The 21416-nt window shown below is 31.1% G+C and overlaps 1 protein-coding gene across 1 annotated transcript in view; it reads left to right on the forward strand.

The window, feature by feature from the left end:
• LOC142333519 (uncharacterized) overlaps nt 1-21021 on the forward strand; it is a 68508-nt gene extending 47487 nt beyond the window's left edge. The window contains exons 13-18 of the mRNA XM_075380792.1: nt 545-580; nt 2129-2164; nt 7730-7774; nt 8509-8659; nt 13931-14074; nt 20811-21021. Of these exons, the coding sequence (XP_075236907.1) occupies nt 545-580; nt 2129-2164; nt 7730-7774; nt 8509-8659; nt 13931-14074; nt 20811-20864 (466 nt within the window). The 3' untranslated portion in view covers nt 20865-21021. The remainder of the gene's footprint in view (nt 1-544; nt 581-2128; nt 2165-7729; nt 7775-8508; nt 8660-13930; nt 14075-20810) is intronic.
• Nucleotides 21022-21416: the final 395 nt, after the last annotated feature.

Consider the following 21416-nt stretch of genomic DNA (forward strand, 5'->3'; position numbering starts at 1 on the left):
CTAATGCGCTTGTGTCAATTTAGTGAGTTTCTGGATACTGGCCTTATGAAACAATACATCGTCTATCTCCAAAAGCGTGGACAAGTGATTCTTTGCAGTCTCCTTACTTAAGATTCTCCAGTGACATCTTTTATGGTCCCAGACACTATAAAGTATTGTTAGATCCAGCGGAGAAGCATGGCCTCTTTATTTATTAAACAAAGATGCAAAAAATTTAAATGATTTTTTAAAGTTTGTTATTTAAATGCATATCAAAGTAATACTGACAGCGTAAAAGGATGTCTTAAAATAATTTTGATTAAATTAGCAAAAGAAATTTAGTACGGGTTGGTAACTTTTTTAGTAAATAACAATGGAAAAATAAATTATCCTCTTTTTGTTGGGTAAGATATTACGTTGTTAAGTAACCAGTTTTGTTATTTGATCTGTTAGAAATGTTTCTTTGTTCTTTCTCTAATATAAAGTTTCTGCACTCCCTTATCAAAAAGATATCAGCGATCGTTTGCAATATAATAATGTAGTAATTAATTAATTTTTGTTCCAGAATGGACAGCAATGTTGTTTATACACACATTAATTGGTAAGTTATAAATAAGTTTATTTTATCGTTTTCAAACACAAAAAAAATGTTATCTTAATAATTATAAATATAATTAAAAATAATTATGAAAATCATTTTTTACTCACACATTTGAAAAATGGTCTAAGAGTTGGTGATGTGTTGATAGCGATAATGTTAAAAAGGTTTTTTTTGTTGCAAATCTGTTGTTTAACAGTTGATTGTAGAAGTCAAAGTTTCTTAGGTTCAAATCTTTGTAAAGGCAGCTGTTGCTCTTTTAATGAATTGAATACTACATAGTGAATATCGGTATTCTTTGATGGTTGGGGTTCAATTAACCACACGTCTGAGGAATGACTGGAACGTAGATATTAGGAAAGAAAAACCAAATTTATTTTAATGTAAAATTGTTTACGACTATCCTCAAGAATTTGTGATAACATTTTTAAAATACATTATTAATGAAAATGAGTTCGATATTACAGAAAATGAAACGAATAAAAGATAATAAAATACATGTTATTTTGAAACAGATAAGGTGTAAAACATCAATAAGATGTTTTATTAAAAAATTAATTAATTAACATACTTGTATTTTATAAGTGAAAAACAAAATATATATATGTATTTATTTTTAATTTTGTCGACTCACTTTTTCAACATACAAATATCATATAAAATCGATTCGAACACATGAAAGTATATTTTTAAATCGCTTTTTAAACTCTTCATAATAGGTAATCTAAAAAGGATTGATCCTTTTCTACGTAAGATAGCATTAGTGTATTCTGGCAAAAGTCGAGGAAAGCAAAAACTCGAGGGATATAAGCAAACGAGACATTGCAATGTTCTAAATATCCATCAGCAAACAGTGTTAAACCATTTGGATAATGCCGGCTACAAAAAAAAGCACTACGTTTGGTGTCAGATGATCTGAATCAAAAAAAAACTAAACGATCGAATTTCTGTCTACGAATCTCTACTAAAACTTAATGATATCGAGCCATTTCTGAAGTATTTGATCACATATGATAAAAACATACGACAATAATATGAAAAAAAGATCGCGGTCGAAGCAAGGAGATACTGCACGGTGTGTGTCAAAGCCCTAAGTGGACTGACGTCCAGGGAGTTTATACGATGCGATTGGTTGGAACGGAAGGGCATCGTGCATCAAGAGATGCTGTCGCCAGAGAATTTTGAAATAAAACTAATTCAAAATTCTAACATCTAAATCGGTCTGTTATAACAACTTTTTTTTAACATTATTCAGTTAAATAATAATAATATTATATATTACAATAATTATAATTAATAAAAATGTATAACTAAGTTAAATAATAATAACTAAAATTATGAATATTTAGGTTTTTAAATGATAAAGTTTACTTTTCACGTTGGTAGCATATTTCTTTCGATTTAAAATGTGATTATTTCTATTTTATAGTTTAAACCGCATTTTATTATTTAGAGTAAACACAAAGAAAAATATTTTTAATAAGTAAATCATTTATTAGTAAAACAAAGTATTTCACCTTCATAACCGATTACCATTTAATATTTTTTCAGTGGACGTTTTCTAGCCTTTAAGAAGTTTCCCGTACGGTAAGCATTATTTTACTAAAATTATACGTAGGTAATTACACTATTACTTTTCTATGTTATAAAAAATGTTTATCAGTAGTTAACACATGTAAACTGTGTAGGCATTCATAAACGATATACATCTACAAGTTAAAATAAAGCAAACAATTTACATCAAATTGTATCTCCTTACTTTCTGTTTTTTATTTATTACGAAAAGAATTTAACTAAATTTATTTTTTCAAATATAAGGTGAGAAAGTACTGTATTTTCTGAGAACATTGATGATTATTCAAAATATAAAATTTTTAAATTTAATTTTACTGAAAATATTTAAAAAATGTTCGCAAAGTTGTTCTGAGATTAATGTTGAATAATTTTTTTCATGTAACTCAGTAGATACTAGTAAACCACATCTACAATTTTTTGAGAACAAACTTTCTTAAAAACTACTAAAAAAAATAATTAAAAAAACTCCACGTTAATAACTACAGGCATTTTTTTGTAGATTTATTTTGATACTAATAAGAAAAAAATAAAATTAATATTTACAAAAACAAACACACCTAACCGTTCCTCTTAGTTGTTTCATCAATTTCCGAATCTTCTTATTTTTTCTCATTTGTAAAATAATAATTCAAAAGTGTCCACCGTGGGATCCTTCTTTTTAAATTCTTCAGTAAAATTTAACGTCAATCAGTAAACTTTTATCCTATTACTACCGACTTCAGAAATAAAATTTTTTAACACCTTTTATCAATAAAAATTGAGGATCATACTGCGACGGACAAAAGAATTTACACTTAATGAAAAGTGGTTTAAAGGATTGATTCTTATAATTTTTGACAGCACCTTGTGAAACTAAATTAAAAAAAGTTTATTTTTTCATCGGTCAAAGATAGGCTATTTTTTAATATTACCAATATTCCTGCTTTGACACCCCATAATAATTTTGGTTTACTTCTATGTTCCTTCCAACAGGATGATATTAAAAACCACCGATGCAATCCTTTTTTATGACACTTTTATAAAACTTTTATTATTATAAATTTCTACTATTGTTCACAACATAAGAATTTAAACAACAATTATATTTTTAAAGTAAAACTTTAATGTAATAATGTATTGTGTAAATCACTTGAAAAGTGAAGATAATGTGAATAAAAAATCCCTTTTTTTATTCAAATTATCTCTTTCTGATGTAATCTGGCAGGTTGAATTAGATTAAACCGGTTGCTAAGTAGGGGATAAAAAATATTTACACCTTAAAGTTAAGAAAAACTTCAAATTTAATCAATACAACATGGTTGCATGTGAAAAAAAGTTTCACATGTTTACCATACGACAAGCCCCATCTTCTTACAATTACAGAAATATTTTGGTCATCCCTTGCCGTAAGTGTTGGTCATATAAAAAATGTTTCACACAAAGGTTTCAGGTAATGTTTAGAGGATTAACGACCACTTTAATCCGATTCGATACTGTGGCTATTAAGGGATGTACGATATTTAATTTTGTCTCACTTTTTCCACCTTCTGGGCCAATGGTCGGTGATATTAAAAAAGTTTTACTAAGATACGTTTTAGACCCTTATCCAGAGAATAGGAGGAACTTTAAAGAAATTCGATATTTGACTTAATAAGAAAGTTGTAGTGTTTTTTTTCGAAAACGCCCCACCATTTCCACCACCATGTTTCAATTTTTTTATATTAACAACTCGAGCGAGATTTTGGGTCGTTATCTTACGTATCAACTTGAAAGTGATTGGCGCAAAATCACGGCAGTTATCGTATTAACAAGAACGTGAAATATATATATTTATATATGCTTTTTAATTGACGTTGGTTTTGGGTTGTGGGGGACGTGAAACGCGAAGATATGTCGAAATTTTCCGGAAGTCGAATCATGGTACCCATCACAATAGGTAGCTTTCTCATGAAATCTACCTAAAACAAGTGGAGTCGGATCGGGTGAAAAACATGTTGAATGAACAATATATTAATTCGTAATAGATATGGTTAATGGTATTAAAAGTTATACACTGCGTTCGGAAAATCGCTGTGCAGTATACTTTAGAATTATGTGGTGCATTTTGTTCCTTCGGCGTTAGGTTAGTTGCACTGTGGGTTCGATGGGTGTTTCTTACTAATAAACCAAGACGTCAGCAATTAAGTTGCGATTGAACGTACTTAGTTTTGTACCGTGTTATTTCGTTTATTGGAATCAGTATTTCAGAGAAATATAAGAGTAATTTCGGTAGAGGAACGCATTTTTCTCTCACAACACAACTTTGGCGAAGTCGACAAGCATACTGATTTAGTGAAGAACAAGTATTCAGAAAAGTTTCTAAATACCCCTTTTCCTCACCGCAATGCAGATCGAAATCTTGTCAAAAGATGTCGGGCAACTTTGCGTTTGAAGACGCTGATCGAATTGGAAAACCATCGAAACCAAGCGAAAAGAAGCTACTTGGTATTTCGGATACAATCACTAAAGGTCCATCAAAGCCAATGCATAAATTAGTACAGCAGCATTATATCGGGCTTGCTACTGCACTTAAAGCTGTAAGAAAACAACTAAAACTTTCTCCTACAAAGTAATGAGTGTTCAAGAACTGAAACCTATAGATCATGCCAAAAGACTAAATTATTGTCAGTGGTTTAAAGGTTTTATTGAACAAAATTCCGCACTATCCTGGACGTTACGTTTTTTTTTTTGCAGATGAAGAGTGATTTCATCAGGGAGGTTATATTAAATCACAAAATACACGACGGTGGTCGACAACTAACCTCCATAAATGACACGAAGCGAAAATTAAAGTCTGATCGGTGAGAATAGAATGCGCTGTATGAATCCGGCCCTTTTTTTTAAATAGTGATCATTATTGTGCTGTTTTAACTTCATTAGTCAGTTATCAGAATGAAAATCAATCACAGTTGGTTCCAAAAAGATGGCGTCACAGCGCGCACAGCTTATAGGTCAATGAATTTTCTATGAAATGTCTTTGGTAAAAGAATCATTTCGAAGAGTTTGTGACCAGCACAATTTATTTATTTTCTAGAAAATTTAACAGATTATTTTCCATGGTGGCAGCAAAAGGGCAATGTATCTTAACAGACCACGCACTGTTGACGAATTAAAAACCGCAATAACGGCATAACATTCCAGTACATCAGCTTGTTCACTCTTTTTAGTGCAGAGCTCTAAAAATATTCTTACTCTATTGGTACAGATATAAATATTACTAAAAAATTGATTTGATATATAGTTTAATTAGATTAGGCGATATATAAAAACATTTACAAAACATATTTCTAGTAAAAACTAATATTTGCAAGTGGTGGTACACTGTTTGTACCACTGTACTTCGAGTAAATGATTACGAAATTGACAATACTTACAAACGTAAGTAGTATTAATATTAGTATCCTATAATACTATGTAAATTACTAACATAACTTCTTTACAACTATTTGTAATATATATTTTACAATAAGTATTAATATTTACAAGAGGAAACGTTTTTACCACTGTACTTCAAGTAATGTCATAATTTTGGAACACGTTTTACTCTTCCCTAAGCACAGTGGTACGTTACATATACAACACATCAAAATAGTTCGTAGTTGACCTTTTCCTTTGTACTGCATTTTGCACACCTTCTCCTTGCAGATCTCATTAGCTGACGTGCAGAACTTTCCTATCTTATATTTTACGGAAAATACGGTTTTTTTTTATTTGCACTGATGGACTAGACCTGTTTTAATTATCTCGTTTCTCTATTGAAGTTGAGTTTTTCCTGCTTACTACAACAGCACTATTTCCCTTATGAAATTCTTCATAGATATTTTATCTAGATTCATCTATTTGTGCAAAACAAATCCATTTACAATACCGGCGTCTATTAGAATACCAGAAGAGATGATGCCACCACTTTTTACTCTTCCGATATATATCTTATGTTTCCTTTATTTGGTCAAATTTATCGACGCATTTCATATTTTGTTTATAATCGATTAATATTACTGGACAAGTAATAATAAATTGAGTTCCATCTTTCAGCTTCCTCGTCGTTTGTTTTATCTCTTCTGCATTATGATAATTTGAAAGTAAATGCACTGCTCTATTATCTTCCATTTTACCATGGCCAACCCATGACTGCGTGTAGCCCACACGTAATCTCTTCGTTTCATGGAATTCTCACTTCTCAATGTTCAAATATTCTGGTGGTTTGAGTTGACTGTACAAGCATAATTACCATTTATTTTTCAAATCAGTAAGTAGAGCCGGGCTAGTAAAATAATTATCAAATAAATTGTATGGTTTCTATATTTTACTTCTTCAGTCGTTGATTTAACAACAGTTCAGAACTGAAATTGAAAAAAGTAAAATTTGTAGTTTGTTCAGTTTATTAATAATTAATTATTATAAGAGTTCTGTACCCGAAAACTTTCTAACCGACAATATAAACTTTAAAGTTATATTTTTAAAATACAGTAAATTTTTGTTGTTTGCTGATTATTTTAGTGTTTATATCTAGAATAGTGGGTGGATTTTATTTAGCGTTTCAAAAAATCTAAATAAAAAAAGATGATATAGCGGTATGGTGGTACATATTTTGGATCCTCCAATTTTACATAAGATTTCATGTATATGAATATTTCAAGGAAAGATTGTAACATTGAACTACCGTTAAAACATACAAGAAATAACTTATCTAGAAATTAATATAACATGCTGTACTATTTACAGATATAACAGTAATTATTAGTAGTGTAAATAGCAGATATAAACAAAACAGATGATTTCTGAAAAAGGAACCCTGCTGATAGAAACAGAAACTATGTAGGATGATTTCAATTTCATCTGGTACAAAAAACGATCCATCATTTAAATCCAGCATTTACAACAATTTAAATATGTAGTACACTATCTGTACCACCATACAACATTCGAAAAAAATTAGTGGTGCAAAACTTTTTCTCCACTCCATAACTCAGATAATTAGAAATCATTCTAGATTATTATGTTCTCATCCTATCCCACTACTTTATTAAAACGAATTCCACAAAATAATAAAATCTTAAACGTAAATAAAATATCGCCACAAACTATGAATAAGTAATTATTATTTTTAAATCTATTTTTAAATTTAAATGTACAACCCACCAAGTGATTTGTCATTGCAGGATAAGTTGTTTAACAGCTGATTTTAGAAGTCGAAGGTTCTGTGGTTCTATGCCTAGTAAAGTTTAGTTGCTTGTATACGGATTTGAATACAAAACAGTAGATACCGGTATACTTTCGTAGTTGGGGTTCAATTACTACACATCTTAGGAACGATCGGCCTGAATCTGTACAAAACTTAATCTTATTTACACGTCATAAATGTCATCCTTCTCTCAATGGACCATGGGATGGTTGCTTATTGTTCACTAGATAATCAGATTAAAACCAACATTACGAATATCAAAACTATAAGTTTTTAATGTACGTATGAAGCAAGGTATAGTGCAACTGCAGTACAGATAATAGTTCTGTGTATTGTTCAGAATTCTAACTCATTGAATTGTGTTTGTGTTTCAGACCTGAAGAAAAAGAAGAGGTAATAATTGGCAACACTCCAATACCGTAAGTGATTTTTTTTTCACTGGAATAGTACAAAAATAAAAAAAATAAGTTTTATACTGCCACATATTACTTTCATTACTTGGTTTATTTCAGCGTGAAATATGGTTAATTTGTAATTCGATTAAACAACGTTAGTAGCGATTTTTTTTCTACTACTTTTATAAGAAAAGTTACATTCTCGAATGATATAAGGACACTGTACTGAAACTATTATCTTTGTAGGAATAATTTAAAGAATAATTTCGAAACGGTGGTCATAGAATTATGACGTTATCGTGCGCTGAAATTGAATATTCAAAAATTCAATATTTACCATCGATCGGTACCCATCACTCTGAGTATAACTGAGAAAAGTATCTCTTAATAGTACCTTATTATGTAATAGAGTTATTCCACTAATTTCAATTTTTTAGCGGTTATGGACTCAACACCATTTCCTAGTTTAACTCTCAATTGAAAGTAGCGTTGGCTTATTTTTCCTGCGCACTCATTTATTTAAAATTTTTTTTGGGTTTTCTTTTAGTCATTTAATTTAATTGTGTGTATTAGTTGCATTTTTACTAGAATAAATTTTTAGGACGTGAAATATTTTAAACAATATATTTTTAAAAACATACAGAAATATAATTATCATCTTTGTGCATATTATTACATAGACCTAAACTTGTGTGTCTAATGGTAAATAAAAATTGTATAATTTACTAAGCTTGGTTTATTTTTACGTTTGTTTTCAGATGCACTTTACGTTTAAATACCGGAGATCATTTTACAAAAAATATAATTCCTATTTTAAATCAAAATCTAACAAGCAAAATCAAATCGTTTATATATAAAGAACAACAGTTTGAAATATATTTTTCATACGTATGTAAATTTATTAGCCCTGTAAGTATACTAGTTTAAAACATATGTAGCAATTAGAAAAGGGGAAACTATAAATGTAAATATTTAAAAAACAAAAATATACATTTTAAAATACAAAGTATTAATTTCTATCGCGCTCGCCCACATACACACACAAATAAATAAATATGTATATATTATATATATATATATATATATAACTTTCTAACAGTTATATAACTTATATAACTTTCTAACAGTTTCAGGGCAGTTATATAACTTTCTAACTACCGAGATCTTGGCCCTCGACAAATTCCTACGCAGGAAAAAATTTAAGAAGAACATTAAAGTATGTGAGAGTGCGTATGAAGAAGATTTACGTACAAAAATTATTCTACTCTTTCACTTAAATTTAGAGATATGGAACTTAAGGTGATAGTATCTCTCTATGACACCTAGTTACTGTACCAAAATGAACTGGCTGCATCAATGCTCCATATACAAAAACCACTCTGACAAATTTCATCTAATTCCTTTCCTCCGGTTTGAAGATATAAATATTAACATTTTTTTTTTTTTTATGTCTTCAGTCATTTGACTGGTTTGATGCAGCTCTCCAAGATTCTCTATCTAGTGCTAGTCGTTTCATTTCAGTATACCCTAATATGACTATAAAAAACATACATACATATGTACAAATATCTTTCTGAGAAGTTTGAATGCTAAAATTATAGATAATTTTTTTGTGTTTGAAATGTCAAGATCTGCCAAAACCCGGAGATGCAATATTTAACCCGATTATCATACTTTCACTTGCATACCGAATACTGTTACTATTAGTTGTGTTATTGTATTGTATTGACTCGTAGAGTGATATAACTTAACAGTTCAACTGTGTAGTCAGAAAATAAAAAATATAGAAACGCTATCGGTCAAAGTCAGCCTGCACTTAACTGGGGCGAGCAGATTACGCATCGTTACAGCATTCTATCGCTATTTTAGCAAACATACAGGTTAAAAACGTTTCTGACAGTGACATTTTATTAAATCAAACTCGACACCATTTCAGTACAATAATGCTTATTAATGAAATTATATTAATGTGATGTTAGTTAATTACTGTTTGAATAGAAAATTACAATTTGCTGAATGTATCATTAATGCTAGGCGACTGTTCAATTGGTTTACCGTGATTTTATTAGAGTGGTTGTTTAGAAAGGGAGACAGTTTTAAAATGAAATTCGTTAATTTACCTGATTTGATACGGAAAAGTCAGTATTCTGACCAATATTATTTTGTAAGACTAAGCTATATAAATAACTTTAAAGAAAAAATTCTAAGTATATCTACTGCGAAAAAACTACCAAAAAACAATACGTTACTAAGTTAGAATGAAAATGATTTATAGGTTATTTTGAAAATATCGATTAGTAGTAAATTAAAGTCTGTACTTAAGTTTAATTCTTTATCTTACTTCAGTAATACGATATCGAATGCATGCATTACTGTCCGGTACTGTATCGTAGAAAGAATATTAAGAAATTAAACTTGTCAAACATATAAATCCTTATTCTTTTGTTTTTAGTTTATTCATTAAATACTAAATATCTTTTGCACTCGATTTGTTGCACTGATTTGCTTTGATGAATGAGTTAAAACAGAGGTGGAAATGTCTACCGAAGCATTTGCATCGGGACGTTTGCATCCTGACGAATGTCAAACTTATGACTGTAATACCAGTCAGATGATCAATAAGATGAACTTTGATAAAGGCCGTCAACATTTGTCTCAACAGTGTTCTGTTTTCAGTCTGATGGCAATAAATTCTCTTGTATCATTTTAATAAACGGAAAACCAGGTTTAAGTTTTAGATGTAGTTAATTACAGATTTCTTTAATATAGTGAGATCAGTCTATCGTGTACATCATGATATTATACACTATAACGCCACGTTGTACTATAATACAGGTAGTGGTAGTGGTAGTAGTAGTAGACATAATTTATTTTCTTTTACGGAAACAGAGGAGGAAGCAACCAGATAAAAGTAGCAGCGAAAGTAATGGCGGCGAAAAGGAGAAATCGAAGCAGAATGGTGGTGAAAACGCAAGCGAATCTTCACTACTTCTTAGTTCTTGTGCCCAGGATCAAACGTATTTTCAGAATGATGTGGGCGACTTGAATGTTCGTTTCGTATGACCTCATCTCAAAAAATATAAATTTTAAAAAACTGTAGGTCACCAACTCCATGTTATGCCTCTGCTAAGGATGCTGTGCAATTAAAACAAAATTCAAATAGGATTATGCTCCTCGGCGGTGTGTTCCAATTAATTGATGGGCGCGTTTTGCATTTATTGTATGTTGTTTCCACCAACTAATATGCATGGTGTTTTAGGTTCCTTCAGAGTGAGGCACTTTACTCACTAAAAAGATATACACGAATTTGCAATATCTCGCACGTCATCTCAGCTGCACAAATCGATTACCACAGCAGCAGAATGTTTTGTTGAAAATATCACCGTCGATGTACAGCTGATTTCTGTACACCAACAGTAAATAGAAGCCAACCAGAAATTTTTTGCATCAATAATTTCGACTGTGATATTTTGTGGTACAAATGATCTATCTTTTAGGGGCAAAGAAAAATAATGAAGGTGTTTTTTGAAGACTTCATTAAACTCAAAATTGATGCTGGTGACCACATTTTAAAAGAGAACTTAGAAAAGAACCTAAAAAATGCCACTTACTTGTCACCATGGTGTTAAAATGAAATAATCGGCCTATGTGGTGACGTCATAAGATTCAACATCACCACTGACCTAAGAAAGCATGTGCTAGCATGTACAGTGTCCTAGCAGAAAAGAGCAGTGAAATATATGGGAAAGCCAAATTTCCATTGCGGCAGATTTTGACGAAGAAAAGATGATGGTTTGTGAGGAATTTTTAGGTTTTGTAAAGTTGACTGACACGATGCAAAAGCTATAACATCTGCAATTAACAACTTAGTAGAAAAGGTAGGCCTTGATACAGAAAAGAAATGGGCATTGGGCAAAAATACGATGGTTGTTCGAGTACTGCAGGAAAGGAAAGGATGGTGGTGACAAGAAACTTATTCGAGAAAGTGTAAGAAGGCGTTATACTTTCACTGTGCTAGTCACAAACTTAACTTAGTTGTAAACGTCTTAAACGAAATAGCAATGATAACAAATACGGTTTGCTCAATAAAACAAATAATTTTTCCGAGAATCGGCCCTTCGTCGAAAATACATACCGAAAATACGAATGCTCTGTGAAACACGTTGGTCTCAAAAATATAAAGGTATCACCAAATTCAAGAAAAATTATGTGCAGATTGCTATGACGCTTGAAAAACTATCGACAGATGATAACAATGCCACGAAGAAGGCCGCTTCTCAAATGCATTGCACTGCTACAAAATCAGAATTCATTGTTAGTGTTTGCCAGATAGCAAAACATTCGGCACTCCTTCAACCATTGGTAAACAGTCTTCAGTCAACAAATGTGGACTTATTTCAAGGTGGAAATCACATACCTCATGAGAAAAAACTACAGACATCATCAGAAAACAATCGTGGAAATGCGGTTGTTTAAAGTGAAATTGTTATAGAAAAGGCTGAAACAATCGCTGAGCATCTTGAACAGATTTCAATATCTCGCGAGTCATAAATCAGCAGAAACATCGTGCCAATCCACCAGCAAAGACTCCTGTCGAGTTTTGCAGAATATCACTAAATATTACGTACGTAGATTAATTAATAATGTCACTGAAACAGCGTTTTTCTGAAGAGAACTTGCCCGCATTTTCATTGCTTACGTTGCACCCTCACGTAATGCTTAATATGACGTATGAAGATTTTTTTTTAAAAACTACAAGTTATGTACAATTTTAATGATTTCTACGGTGAAGCTGAACTTTAGTGCAACCAACGGGAAAAAAATATGTCTCGAATGCCGAACTGGAGGAGATAGAACTAGCTGCAATAGTTAAAGAAACTCAAATTGTTCTACCTACTCATAAATCAGACGCTACTAATCTCACTTACACACCCTTGCACAGCCCTGCACAACGTGCATTATCGAAACATCCCTTTACAGCCCCTTACGCAGGGTAAAAACTTGGTTATCGTCAACAATGACAGAAAATCCGGTTGATGGTCTTTTCAGCGTTTTCAAATGTTCAAATAAAACCATTTTTTAACAAAAAAGTTATGTCATTTTTGCCCCCAGCTGGAGAATATCCTGTCTACGCATATGTTATTATACAACGGCAATTGCCATGTTTCTAGAGGTTTCTTTTTTTTATAAACAAAGTAATAGTATTATATGTTTTGTAAACAGTGATCAAAATTTTTTTTCATTTTTAGTATATACTGAATACTTTTTAATATTACTAATTCTAGTTTGGTTATATCTAATCTACTTTGCCTATTTTCTTTGATAACTTTATCTTGCAATTGTATTTAGCAAACATATTACTGTGTTTAGGGTTTGTTTAAGTAGTTTATATTTCAATTTGTATTGTTCTAAATGTTATAAAATTCAACGGACAGGTAACTAATTCTTCATGAAGCCCAAACCAGTCCAGAGCTGATTCCTTATTATCTAGAAGAAAAGCATATACTTGAGGTGGTAAAAAACGTTAAATAAAAATGCATAAAAATGTAATAAATGCAAAAGAATTTATCATTAATGGGGTGCTTTTATACTGATAAATATACCCCAATTTCTTGACAGAATTATTGATTAAATACATGCTTACATAGACTGCTTGAAGTGTCCCTGAAAAGTTTTCCTTTCAATGAACTTGTTTTATGGTCAATGTGAGGAATTGTCCTTATCTACTACGCACTGTTTCCTTATCTGTGACCATTTGCAGTGTAGTGGCCAGCCAGATGCTGTTGGATCCATACAGTATATAATATGAGGATTGGCTTGAGTTGATATATACTGGTATTTTCGGGATTTGATCAGTACATCTTTGAATATGGATCTACTCACAGACTCTTTAACATACTTTCTAGCTGCACTATCTCAAACTGGGAGGATAGGATCCATACGTAAACACGTATTACATATATATTGTGTATTTTATGTGTGTATTTTATAAACACAACTTTTGTTATATGTAGTCATTAAATTATCACATCAAATGCACCTATTGTTTAAAAATGCATTTATTTATTTTTATTAATTCCCATGATCATCAATTTTTAGGTGCTTTATATAATTAATAACATAATTAGGTTTATGTAAATACCATTTAATTATTTATTTCTAATATATCAAACTCTTCAGTTGCAGGTCTTTAAAAACCAAAAAATGATGCAATACAAAGTATTAAACTTCACCGTCACTGGTTATCACTTAAGTTCCTGTATTTTTCCCCATGCCTATAATGATCTTACATACTGTTTAAAACATCAAACAATCTGTAATACAGTAAGTTTTGAGTTATTTGATTAGCCTTCTCCTTATGGTTAATAGCATTATATCAAAAGATTTACATGTAATTATTTTCATTGTGTACTTTGTATAAAAAAATTTTAAAGATTACCATTTAGTAAACTATTTTATTTAGATAATACAACTTATATATGAAAAGAGTCACTGCTATTCAAAAAATACACAAAACATTATGTGTATTTCCCCTGTAACTTTTGTATTTCTCTATCCTGATATATGTTTGTTTAGTCCAAAAATTTATGTGTTGAAAAAGATAAAAAGCTGTTACAACATTTGCATTAAAACCTTCAACCGTTGTAATTTTTTTTATATTATTTTATAAAAAGTATTTACTTCGGAAAAATCGATTATAAAAACTCAATATTATTAAATTCCAAGCTATAAAGTCATATTTCATACTGACCAGACTCTTAGCCGCAACCGATCAACCTACCAGGAAATTTGTTCTTCAGAAATTTACCAACAGTTATATTTGATGTGGCAGTTGTGGGGTCCAAATTGCTGGAATATAAGTTGTAATTGTTGTAGATGAGGAAAGGCCAAATTTTCCAATATATCGAGGTAAATATTCATAAAGGAAAAATGGAGCGATCTCACCACTCTCTTGTCACACATCACCACGCATTAATTTTCAAACTCTCCTGATCATGCTCAGCATTGGAATGGGGGTTTTCTGAACCCCAGAATGTGCTGTTTTATTTACGTTTAAAAATAAATGAAAAGTTTGCTCGTAAGAATAAGCTATTTAATTAAGATAATTGTCATCAAGTAAAGAAAGTTAAGAAAAAATCAAGTAGAATTCTTACGATTAATCCTATCTTATTGTGTAATTGGTTGCACTAGTTTACAAGAATGAATTTTGAAAGGTTTCCTTAAGACAATATGAATAATTTAACAAGGAATGTTTAATTCAGGTACTGCTAGTTGTGTTGACTAGTACGACCTGAAAATAAGTACTTGTTATACTATTTCAAAATTTTCCCTTTGTAAACTTTCATGTGTTCAAATGTTTCCAGTGCTATTCAAAAGCTGTAATGGTTGGTGGTGATCTTTAAATTGCATTTTATAGTTATGTTGAACTACTGTGTCCTATTCTTTCCGAAAAAACAAATCAGTACATTTTCAAATTTTCTTTAATTATTGTTACTCAATGGACACTGAAGAAGATTTGGTAGCGTATTCATTAGAGTTTGGTCGGTATAGTAAAATTTTTAGTCCTCCGTTTATGTGATATTACAATAAAATTATTGATTTTATTTGTGAATATTAAGTATTTTAATAAAATGTATGCAATTTACTCACAATATTGGTACTGGTTTACCTATACGATACGAACTATTAATAAAAATTAAGGGAAAATAGACAACTCCCACAGTTCTTCGAAACTGTTATAGGAAACAAAAAATAACAAAACCAGGTTATTAGTCAACATGCTGGGACAGGATAAAACAGAATAGAGTAGTGAATCTATGAATTCAAAAATAAAAGTAGATGTAATGACTTAATATTTAAAGAGCTTACTATTTACATGAACGATGCTACTTACACATCTATCGTGCACAATCGTCATCAAAAAGTTTAACAGGTTCTTGATAACCATTTGCACAGTTTAGGAGCTGCTAAAAGTAACGTACTTTTATAGCTCTCATACGCAATTCAGAAGATCATTTGAATTATTCAAATTATTAAATAACACATAATGACTTCTATCCTGATAAATGGCAAAAAGGTCTTTGTTGTAGAACATGCTGGAAGAAATTACTGAATTATATCTCCAAAAGAAAGTATTGATAGCGGATCATTTAGTAGGTTTTTTGTTTTTTGTCAGTGATCGTTTATCAGTGAACAGTACAGTGTTTGCCCCAGAGAATAAATTAAAACTGCAGTCAGGTGACAAGGATGATGCTGAAAAGTTATAATGATGCTATAGTATAAAGTAAGGAAGGTTTTAAAGAGGTTACTGAAGAGAACTGGAGGTCATGGTGGAGTAAAAGGAATTAATTTTTAGTGAAGATCAACTGGTGGAGAAACAGAAAGGAAGTATAAATATTCAGTGTTATGATTTAATATTACGATGTACTTTTTGTATTACTTGCCTGAAAGATAAAGATTATATTCTGTTTTTAAATTTTTATAGATTTTTATACTCACCAATGGTTATACTCTCTGACACCTGTGGAACAGAATGATGTACAGTTGTGTATGCAATGTTTTCAAGATATAACACTTTGTGAGAGCCAGCATATTAGAAACAACATGTACTATAGAGCACAAAAAGGAATTTGTAACAAATTACATATAGGGATACGTTTTTTCTGATTGTACTTTTGTCTTAGTTTTGCAACAAGACCACACACGATTGACAAAATAAAAAACATAATAACAGAAAGCGTATGGGTATATATTGCAGGTATATATTACTTATGGATATATTGCAGAATATCAAGAGGTTAAAGTTTTGGAACAAACTGAAACTTGTGCAATACTGTACTGATGTTGGAAGAGGTAATTTTCAACACATTTTTTAAACTCTTCCAGTTATTGTAATATCCGTTATATAAAATAATAAATCAAAAATATAAAGTAATAATCAAGAAAGTTTCATCATATCACTCCCATAATTCCAGTGCCGCAATTTTCCTAATGCACTATACTTCTGGTAGTAGAAATAAAAGTAATATTGAAGGGAGTTAGTTAAAAGAGCTGAGAAATAAACAAAATGGAAGGTGGAACAAATTCCATCAATCAGAAAAGAGAGAAGTTAGCTTAAGAATTAGAAAGAAGAAATGCAGAAGACCACTGTTCAAATTGATTTTTGCTGAATATTAAAGATGCCATAAGAGCAGCAATGGAATAAAACAATTAACTTTATTAAGGGAACAAAAATAATGAAGTCATGGGTTAATAGATAGGTAAGTGAAAAAATGGAAGAAAATAGACAATAAAAAAAAACAGTAAGGTTGAAATTGAGGCTCTAAAGGAAATTGAATAACAAATCAATAAAATTCAAAAAGCAAATGAAAAATGTCTTTCTGATGAATTGTCAGATAGAGAAGTTTTAGAAAGAAGTGCATGATACGAACTACGTACAAAAAAAAAGGAAAAAAGTATAACGGATATACTTAAAATTTGGAAGAAATATACAGTAGATGTGTACTGATCAAATGCAAACAAAATAATTTTTCCATAAAATATCACGTACAAATGTCACAGGATGAAGTAGGAGTAAGTAGCAGCAATAAGAAAATCAAAATCAGAAAATGAAAAAGTCACGAAGAGAATGAACAAGTTTAGAATCTGAATTAGAACTTTGATAAGCTTAATTCAGAATCAGAAAGCTAATCGGCAAAGAGATATCATGAGGAGAAGGACTGACTAAAGCAATGCTAGAAAGATCGGCAGAAGGTACAAAGAAGAGAGGCTAACAGTCAAGAATTATAAAAATTAAAAGAAATTGTAGATACAATTTCTTTTAATTTTTATAAAGAAATAAGAATCATACATGGTGCAAGGGCCATATGTCAGATAAGAATGACTATGATGATGAGTTTCAAACCTAGCACGCTGTTGAAGAACAGGTTAAAACAACCATTAAGTTAATTACTTTTATTTTGCTATATTTTGTACATTTGTCATATTTGACAAATTTCCAATATCTATGACATAATGATTTAACTTAATGAAAAGTTCAAGTCACTTTTCAAATTGAAGAATTGTTTGTTTATTTACATACTAGATTCATACGATAGAGGTAGATGATTTCAACTTATATCACAGATTCAATTAACTACTCTTCATCATATTAATTCACATGCATATTCGACTTTGTCTAAGGAACATTATGATACTTCCTTTAATGATTCATTGAATTTACTAAAAAAAAATAAGATAATGCATATCTTTTATTATTATAATATAACTTTACATATAATCATTCAGCAATAAAAAAAAGAATCATGAATACTATGCTCTTTTATGTTAAATTGTTTCTTTCATTTGAAAAGCAGAAAAAAAATAGAACCAATGCAATATTTATTTAATTCACTGCATAATTCTATGCATACAAACATAAATAACAGTTGCGTTTACAAAGATGAATCATTACAAATAAATTGTATTTTTAACAGAATTTATTAAAAAACATTTTTAGATTAAGCAGCAATTGTAACAACAGACAAAGAATGGTATGGAATTTTTGCACAAAGTATCTTTGTATATATTACGATAATGGTTTTAAAATGCTTCATCACAGCGAATGAAAATAAATAAGTTCCTATAACATCCTCTTTAGCCAAGGAATTGGTCCTGTAGTAGCCCCTTTAAATAACATCTGCGTAACAGTGCTTTAGTTAACCTTCTTCATTTTGTATACTGTCATTTTACTTGCCGTTTCGCCCAATAGGTATATCACACAGTTTCACTACGGACATTGTGCCTTCCGAGCGAGTTTGGCGAGGTTTTGTTTGGTGGATTTGAGTCAATGCCCGGATTGTGGGACTGATGATACAGTGGATCATGTCCTCTTTGTCTGTCCCCGATATGAGGTCGAACGTTCACAAACTGTTAGGGAACTTGAGAGAATACATTCCTTTCTGGATCTCCATATTAACGGTCAATCTGCGAAAAGTGGTCTACATGGCTGGTTTTCTTCACTACCTTGTGGTGTGTGGTTTCTGAAAACAGAGTTTAATCGATCATGGCAGGATCCTGGATGGCTAGGGTTGGGCCTAGGCACTGGATTGGTTGGAGGTAGGTGCAATGGCATTATGACACGTTTATATTGATATTGTTTGTGTTTCGATTTGGGGGTCCTGCTGGAGGGGGTGGCCCCGCCTGCCAGGGTATGGTAGCCCGTGCGACCGGGAGCGTGGCTTCATTGCGTCGGTGGCTGTCCCTGATTGTGACTTGGTAATGCCATGCGAGACTCCATGATGGCACTGGGTGGGAGTGCAAGCGAGGCTTGTCCCCGGCACCTGCGCGGACCAGAACTAGGTAACTTTCCCCTTGTTAGATGACCTAATTTGGTCGACTTATTGGGTGTAGATCTGAAAATGTATGTTGAGTAAAAAATAATTTTGATTGGCATGAGTGTATCACTGATTTGACTCACAACTCAGTCGTTTTCTAAGGCATTCACAGTCACGAATGGTGTTGTCAAATTTAGACTTGGAGTGGGGTCCGTGCTTTCATGGTCTCGGTTAGTAAGTTTGAGGGAATCATGATAGGTTTAATGTGAAGACGTCCGTTTGAGGGCTACGCAAAGGCAAATTTTGATTTGTATTTTACTGATGTATATGTCTGCCAAGGCATTTACATCAGTGACATCCCTACAAAGGTCTGGCAGATGACTGTGAGATGTAAACAGAGGGTCTAAAGACGACCTCAGGTAAAGCCACTCATGGCTAGGAACCCCTCATGGTGGGTGGTGTGGCGACTGCAACGTCACAAGGTCTTCCCATCCGGTCTTCCCGTACGGGGTTGGGATCTACTTGCAGATTTAAATTTCCACCTTCTCATAAGTTATATCAAACAAATTTTTCAGTAATTTAAATGATGAAGTTTGCAAAATTTGCATTTAAAAATTATTATTTCATCTGTAGCTTTTGTGTAAAATATAATTTAACTTTTTTGAGGGTGCTAATTACACTTGTAGCGCAAGTAAATGTTATTCTTAAAAGATCAAAAAACAAAACAAAATTAAAAAATAAATTATAATTATTTGTATATAAAAATAAACACCGAAAAATATTTTGTTTAAACTGAATAGTTTTGGATTTAACAAACTTTAGCCAAGGAGAGTAATATTCCAGGCTTTTAAATAGTAAACTTTGTTGCTATTTTAACAGCAACGGATGATATATGTAAAAATTTGAAGCAAAAATTTAAGAAAGAAATACCATCTTGTACATTACTTGCTACTGACTTTATAATATGGACATTGTGAAAGTCAAGAGGAAATTCAAAGGGCAAAAGGGTATCGGACATCTGGAATAAAGAAATTAGTACAAAGATACGTAACGTAATAAGTGTAAACATATCAGAGCAATGTAAAAGGAATTCATATATTTTGATACAGTCATTACAGAAAACAGGTTTAAGGGGGCAAGAATACAAAAAGTGAGCAAGTTCAAACAATCATTAAAAGAGGTGTTGAAACATTGATAAGTGATTTTAGATTGCAAACTGTTTATAAAATATACTAAGCACTTATCTGACATATACATTTGCAACATAAATTCAAATAATTATTAAAGATAGAAGTACGCTACAAATGCCAAAATAAAATTTTTGAGGAGTGAATAGAGTAAACTTGCAACTGGAATACTGCTACTTGATATGTTTTATTTCAAAATCCTGTTGAAAATTCTTAAAAACCTAACATTAAAGACAATGCAAGTTATGAACGATCCTATTTCACATAAGAAGTTCCACTAACTGTTACCTTACCATTATCAATTATAAAAAATTTGCAAAATACTATTAACAATTTTTTACCACCTGTATTTAATGCTTCTATCATTTAAATTTCTTATTAGTATTGGTTTTATCAGTATGAAAAATGTTAATTTACTGAACTTGTCTTTCACAAATAACTTATAATTAGATATTTTCCAATGAAAATCTCCCAGAAACATAACTCTTAATTATAAGCAATATAATTCATTATGATGACAGGACTTCACTTTACATGTGTTTTTTATTTTTATTTTAGGGTTTCGATTCTGAAAAGGACTTCTTTCTCTACGAGTTTACTACAGAGAATTGATTTCTGTGTGAAGCGTTAGAATTGTTGTCAAAGAGTGATTCTGTTTAGTAGTAGAAACTAGCATCCTACAGCTCTTATCCAAAAAATTAAAAGAAAAATAAATAAAAGTATAATTATATAGCAAATTAAAATTTTATTGTTACTATAAATTAAAAAAGTGCTTTATTAACTATCCTATAACTTTCTTTCTTTTATTTTCTTTTTATTTCAATTCTGAAGTAAAACAGCAAAGCATCTAGAGAACTTTACAATGCAGTGTGTTCACAGCACCAGCATGCTTACGTTGACTGGCTAGCAGCAATCCAAAAATAGTGGAAGCATAACTTTACAGGCAGAGGATTTGATCATTGAATATATTATTTTAAAAAACATATATAAATATAAATAAAACATATTTCCGTCACAATAAATTCTTAGAACTTTGATTATTTAATGATGCATCTATAATTCATACTCAACAGCAAAGTGCCAGTAGAGATATCCGGTAAAAAATATTGATCCTGTTATAAGATTAGCGGAAATGGCACACTCAAACACCAATTTTCTCATCGA

Source organism: Lycorma delicatula, chromosome 12 (genome assembly GCF_047948215.1).
Source record: "Lycorma delicatula isolate Av1 chromosome 12, ASM4794821v1, whole genome shotgun sequence".
NCBI lineage: Eukaryota > Metazoa > Arthropoda > Insecta > Hemiptera > Fulgoridae > Lycorma > Lycorma delicatula.